The sequence below is a fragment of the Ipomoea triloba genome, chromosome 3 (genome assembly GCF_003576645.1).
Source record: "Ipomoea triloba cultivar NCNSP0323 chromosome 3, ASM357664v1".
NCBI classification, from domain to species: domain Eukaryota; kingdom Viridiplantae; phylum Streptophyta; class Magnoliopsida; order Solanales; family Convolvulaceae; genus Ipomoea; species Ipomoea triloba.
The window spans coordinates 6,899,822-6,907,095 of NC_044918.1; the positions used below are offsets into that span (position 1 = coordinate 6,899,822).

General features: G+C 37.3%; 1 protein-coding gene across 1 annotated transcript; it reads right to left on the reverse strand.

Moving 5' to 3' along the window:
- Positions 1-229: 229 nt before the first annotated feature.
- Positions 230-2,191, reverse strand: LOC116014004 (1-aminocyclopropane-1-carboxylate synthase 3-like). The gene is made up of 2 exons (XM_031253984.1): positions 1,645-2,191; positions 230-1,534 (listed from the first exon to the last, which is right to left on the reverse strand). Exons 1-2 carry the CDS (start codon positions 2,082-2,084, stop codon positions 553-555), a joined length of 1,422 nt encoding a protein of 473 aa, XP_031109844.1. The 5' UTR covers positions 2,085-2,191; the 3' UTR covers positions 230-552.
- Between the last annotated feature and the right edge of the window lie 5,083 nt (positions 2,192-7,274).

The window sequence follows — 7,274 nt, forward strand, 5'->3', positions numbered from 1 at the left end:
CTCTCCATGACTCCATCTTGCCCATAAATCTCGCGCCATTTATTACTGATACATAGTTAATTAACAAAGTAATTAATTAACCATTGATTTGGTAATATAATTTTCTATTATTATAACTATAAATAAATAAATTAGAAATCAAACTCTATAGAAATGAGTGGGGCCCACGATCATGTGATGTATAATTAATAATGAACATTACAAGGATATGAAATGAATATTTTGACTGTGAAGTGTGAACACTAGTACAATACAAGAATTTTTCAAAGTATAGTATAGTACATGTATATATATTATTACAATATCAGAAATTTTAAAGTGAAAGTAAAAGTAAAAAAAAAAAAAAAAAGAGTAAAATCCACTTCTCGTCCACATGGACTGAGTGCATCATAGTCTGAACGCATAAAGATTTTTGAAAGTAAAAAAAAAATGTTACAAAAGAATTTTGGTGACTCAAAGCCCAAGTATTGAGTAAAAAGTCAACACTCAAGAAATTGAGTTAAAAAAATCAAGGATTCACGCAGCCGGGAGGCGGCGGCGGCCGTGGCCAGACTACCGTTCTCTCTGGCGGTCATTGAACGATAGCCGGAAAACCCATTTGGTGAACCCTTTCCTCTTGGAAGAATTATTCTTGTTTGAATGCTGAGGGCTGTGGACCGTCTGATCGTCGACGGCCGGTTTTAAATCAACGAACGACTTTATCCGTTGCATTGCCAGGTGGAGCGTTTCCTCGGACATGTTGGCGAAGCAAGCTCGGAACCAGCCGGGCTCCGTACAATGGCAGGAAGATCCAGGGGAGATGTTTAGGCCAACGTCGTACACGATTTTCTTCCATAATTCGATTTCGGCCTCGAACGTGTTTTCGGCGAGGAGATGTCTCATGTCGACCCAACAGAACAAGGCGGCGTTACTTTCCAGGCATCCGATACCGGCCTCCTTGAGGCCTTTCACCAGCATTGCGTGCCGTTTCTTGAGGCGTTTCTGATTCTCCGACACGTATTTCCTCGTGAACTTCTTGTCCGACAGCATGGCGGCCAGGAGGTACTGCGTTTGCGACGACACGAGGCCGAAGCTCGACATTTTGGTCGCGGCGGCCACCACCATCTCGTCGTTTGAGTAAATCGCGCCCACGCGGAAACCCGGGAGGCCGAGATCCTTGGACAGGCTGTACACGAGGTGGACGCGGTCCCACACGTCGGTGCTCAACTGGTTTCTCCGTTCGGTTAGAACCTCCATGGCGCTCACGAACGCCGGGGAGTCAAAAACGGTGCCGGAGTAGATCTCGTCGCTGATGAGATGGATGTGTTTTTCGTCGATGAATGTGAGGAGGAGATTCAGTTCCTGTCGGGTCAACGTTGTTCCAAGCGGATTCGAAGGATTCGTCACCAGAACACCCTTCACTTTAAGGTTGCGTTTCTTTGCTTCCTCGTACGCTTCTTCCAGCGCAGACTCTGTGATTCTGAATCCGTTTGAACTGTAACACTGAATCGGCACAATCTCCACTCCAGTTCTCCACTTAAGATCCCTATCGAATCTGCATAATCATTAACCAAAAATTTAATCCATGATAATTTCACTAGAAAAATTTAATTAAACAGTCTGACCAGCTTAGCTGAGTAATAATATTATTTCATTTCAACTTACCCTGGATAATATGGAGTCGGGAGAAGGAAAGCGTCGCCGGGGTTGGCGAGACAAAACATGAGAGTTTCATTAGCGGAGGTTGCGCCGGCGGTGAGGACGAGCTTGTTGGAGTCGAAGGAGACCTTGTTTCCTCGGATTTCCGACATGAACTGAACCATAGCGTTCTTGAAAGAAGGAAGGCCGTGATAATCCTGGAACAATGCGAGCTGTCGGAAAACGGATTCCCCGTCGTTCTTGAACGCCGCGGCGTCCGGGTTCTGAGCCATCCACGACTCAAGAAGATCGAACGAGAGCTGGTTCTCCGCCAGCCCCATTTGGATGATCCCTTTCGGATTCCGGGCCTCATCGTACGGATTCTTCTCGTACTCCTGCCATCCCAGGAAGTACGATGAATCCTGTCCGTGTGAATTGCATGCTGCTTTCTCTGATAGAAGCTTCATTTTCGATCAATCACTTTAATTAGCTTAGATAGCTTCTGTAAAACGCTTTGGAAGGGGAAATTTTAGAGAGAGGATGTTGTGGGTTGTGAGAGAAGGAATGTAATGAATGGAATAGGATGTTGTGTTGTTCTCAGCTGGCATATCCTCGGCCTATTTATAGGAGTTTCGGACAGTCAAATAATGACGCGTCAGGATTGGCCCGGAAAGATTTTATTTTTGTCCGGATCATTAATGGAGGGGAGGGCTTTATAATTTATAAAAATTAGTTATAATTAACGGTTAGAGAGTTAGGTAAATTAAATTATTGAATTATCATTAACACATTCCATACTTAATGTCAACTAATTAATAATACCTAAATAAACAAAGAAATATCGTCTTTAATATTAGATTTAATCCTGCGACTCCATATGCTTAACCATTTTTGGAACATGGTGCTAATTATGCACTCTAATTAATAACCTGGCGCGAGAAGCATGGGCAATCAACGTAACGTGCCTTTTATATGATTCAGTCAACATTGTATTTCATAATTTCTTTTTTCTTTTACAATTTTTTAACATTAATAAATTAATAATACAACCATCATATCGTCATCAAATATACTTTATAATAGTACAATTCTCATTTATCGAGCGAAAAATTAAAAAAAAAAAGAAGATATCATTATTGATGGTATGGTCGCTTGGCTGGAGAGGTCTTGCTCGGCATCGATTGATTGTACTCGGTCGACTAGTCGATTGGCTTTAGCCAGTTGGATGCACTAGCAGAATGCCGTAGCGGTTATGAATTAAATGCAGTTGGCTCTTGTATTTCTCTCTTAATAATAAAGGTTTAAATGTGACAATTACGTCAATATTTCGATCCCTGTGTAATAATTAGTAGCACTTATAACTACTATGAATTCATTTTTGAGCATATTAGGTGTATAAGTGTTCGGAATTCGATTCCCTAGCAATTCTAAACTTTTTCAGTGATTGTGTTGTAAAATCAAATTATAATAAAACAAAATTAGTTATTACTAAGATGAAAATCTGAGAATTGATCATATATAAATGAATATGCATATTTTAACTTTATAATAGTTATTAATAAGAATCAAAATTAATGATGGGTTGATTTGATATGTATAGGGTGGTCCATCTGCAAGTATAAGGTGGCACAATGCATGTGGGAGATGTAAGGAAAACCAATGGGGAATAAATCATAGTTTATGTCCGTGAGTTTGTACGGCGTTACGACGACGGAGTTTAATTTGGTGATAAAATACGGAGGAGGAGGACATTGCCGTAAAACATAACGGAGAAAAGTTAAGTTGGTTGTGCGTGACCATACCGACAGCAAATCTGGAAGACACAGTGGTCGAAATAGGACCGGACCGGACCCGTAACCATGCAGCGGTCCGTGTTTTCTCCGACTGAGTCGGCCCCAGATCTGGCTTTCATGTCGGCTCCACCCGGCCATCCCTATATTCAGCTGTTTTGAGTTGGGTTACAGTTAGGTTTTGTGTCATCTTAATAACACTCCGATTTTACTTAATCTATGTAACGTCCCAACTTACATAGATATGTATCTTGAGATGTCATTCTATGTTTATTCTTCCTTTTTCATTTACAGGAAAGTCTGCACTCATTACAGAAAAGTGCGTTTTGTTTGGGTGAAATTTGTCTTACAAGTTTAATTCACAATGAGATAAATCAGCTTAAATTGTTCATAACTAATCAATTCAAATTGTGAAGGTGGATAGATAACTCAAACCGTGGGACCGACTAAGCTCTTCTCATTACCATTTATTAATTTTATATTTTTACATATAAAACATCATTATTTCTCCTTCTAATTATCTTTTAACTTGAGAATAAATTGAAACTCGTTATGTTTATTTAATAGCTATTCATAAGTTGGTCAATTCACCATATATATTAATCAAATATAAAAATAACCAACCAACTAATGTCACATAGAATGACCACTTTCGGAAAACAACTGATAGGGAATATTCTCCGGGTGTACTAATTACCTATACGTACCGTATACTTGCTTGGTATTCGGTCAAGTCACCATCCATCCATTAGGAACTATTCTGGAGCGTAACCAACCTCAAAACTGACCGATTCGACCTAAGCGTACGTGAGGACCGAGCAAAGGCTTAGCTGGTAGTAGTCTTCACCCCGCCTTAAGATCTGCCCCGACCTTCTTAAGTCGGGATGAACTATCCGACCAAGTCGACTTAGAAAGCTAAGCCTTACTCCTTTATTTCAACCCAATCACAGCAAAAACGAAAACGTCAGGAACCTTAGCTTAACACATGTGGGGGGGGGGGGGAATCAACGGAGCCTCCGACCTCCGATCCCCTTATGGATGGCTCACACGTTTCGCACATGCCGAGTCTTGGGCATGTGGACCCTTTCCCCCTTATAAATATCGCATTAAATGCTAGGAGGATGGACTTTTGGTATATATCTTCACCTACCATACCATAGCACAGAACTCTCCGACCTCACGTCATTACCCGGACTTAAACTTAAACCAACAAGCAGACTATTAAAGGACTCATCTAAGATCTGACCACATTACTTGGTATGTATTTGGAAAATCGCAATGTATTTAGCTATTTACTACATCAACAACTATATATAGATACAAATTTGATAATAAAAAATATTATTCGATAAAATTTAAAATCAATGATCAAAATGGTAAAATTATTACCGATTATTTCTATCTTGAGACATCGGTAAATAAATGAAAAATAAGAATAAAATGATACATAATACCACATAATATTGATTTTATTTGGCAAAAACTTGTGTGAGACCGTCTCACCATGAGACGGGTCGGGTCGGGTCGGGTCAACATGCAAATGTAACACTTATATGCACAAATGCCATACTTATATGCTCAAATGTAATACTAATCAAGAATAAAATTTTTGTTACTTATTAGGGTAAATGTAATACTTTTAAGGGAAAATACAATACTTTTACATTTCGATTTAAAAGTGTTACATTTTTCCTCAAAAGTATTATATTTGCCCTTATAAGTGAGAGGTACTTGTCAACATTACTTATTCTGAAAAATGTATTACTTTTTCTCTTATAAGTAACAAAAATTGTATTTTTTATTAGTGTTATATTTGAGCATATAAGTGTGAGATTTGCACATATAAGTATGACATTTACATGGTGCTTTGACCCGATCCGACCCGTCTCACAAATAAGGATTCGTGAGACGGTCTCACACAAGTGTGACCCTATTTTTGTTGGAAATTGAATTCCAACACTACGCGTGCAGTGGAAGTTAACAAAGATTGTTAAATTTGTGAAAAACAATTGAAGTCGCCAACGGTATTAGCAAACTGATTTTAATAAAAGAATGTCGAAGCTATTCTAGTCCTATCATAATCATAATCATATCCCCTGGGCGGTAAAAATAAAAGGGGACAATGATTCATCATACACGTCAACAAAACTTACTTTCGGGTCGTTAGGTGATCGATACAATCATAATAAAATATTTATACAGTTTCAAAATCTATCCTTCTTTTGTTGACGAGGAAATCCACAATCTATCTTTCACTGTTTGAAAATAGATATGGAGTAAATCCTACTTATGTGTAATGGATTGCACTAAAAAGAACATGTAAGACGGGACGAGACAAGACTCGAATATGTAATTTATTGATATAAAAGTTACTTTATAAACAAGATTCATGATCTACCTATTTGACCACCCCTTAAAAACAATTTCAAAATATACTCTTGAAAAGATTGGATCTTTACTAAAAGGACAATAGCACTTTTACAAATAATAAAATAGTAAAAGAACATAATACTTTTAGATATTATCATTTTTAATATATATTTACAATTCTTTAAGTTTAATATATTATCACCATGCTAGGGATTTTTTTTTCTTTTTTTTTAAAATAAGTATGACTGTATTAAATAAAGTGTACACAAATTCATATTTATATCAATTTAACTTGTATGTAAGATGGGATTAGGTGAATCAAATCCTGAATTAAAATAAAAATAAAACAATAATAATTGGCAAATTAATCACATAATTGGCATTAGCTAGTGTTAGTGCTGGTCANGGGGGGGGGGGGGGGAATCAACGGAGCCTCCGACCTCCGATCCCCTTATGGATGGCTCACACGTTTCGCACATGCCGAGTCTTGGGCATGTGGACCCTTTCCCCCTTATAAATATCGCATTAAATGCTAGGAGGATGGACTTTTGGTATATATCTTCACCTACCATACCATAGCACAGAACTCTCCGACCTCACGTCATTACCCGGACTTAAACTTAAACCAACAAGCAGACTATTAAAGGACTCATCTAAGATCTGACCACATTACTTGGTATGTATTTGGAAAATCGCAATGTATTTAGCTATTTACTACATCAACAACTATATATAGATACAAATTTGATAATAAAAAATATTATTCGATAAAATTTAAAATCAATGATCAAAATGGTAAAATTATTACCGATTATTTCTATCTTGAGACATCGGTAAATAAATGAAAAATAAGAATAAAATGATACATAATACCACATAATATTGATTTTATTTGGCAAAAACTTGTGTGAGACCGTCTCACCATGAGACGGGTCGGGTCGGGTCGGGTCAACATGCAAATGTAACACTTATATGCACAAATGCCATACTTATATGCTCAAATGTAATACTAATCAAGAATAAAATTTTTGTTACTTATTAGGGTAAATGTAATACTTTTAAGGGAAAATACAATACTTTTACATTTCGATTTAAAAGTGTTACATTTTTCCTCAAAAGTATTATATTTGCCCTTATAAGTGAGAGGTACTTGTCAACATTACTTATTCTGAAAAATGTATTACTTTTTCTCTTATAAGTAACAAAAATTGTATTTTTTATTAGTGTTATATTTGAGCATATAAGTGTGAGATTTGCACATATAAGTATGACATTTACATGGTGCTTTGACCCGATCCGACCCGTCTCACAAATAAGGATTCGTGAGACGGTCTCACACAAGTGTGACCCTATTTTTGTTGGAAATTGAATTCCAACACTACGCGTGCAGTGGAAGTTAACAAAGATTGTTAAATTTGTGAAAAACAATTGAAGTCGCCAACGGTATTAGCAAACTGATTTTAATAAAAGAATGTCGAAGCTATTCTAGTCCTATCA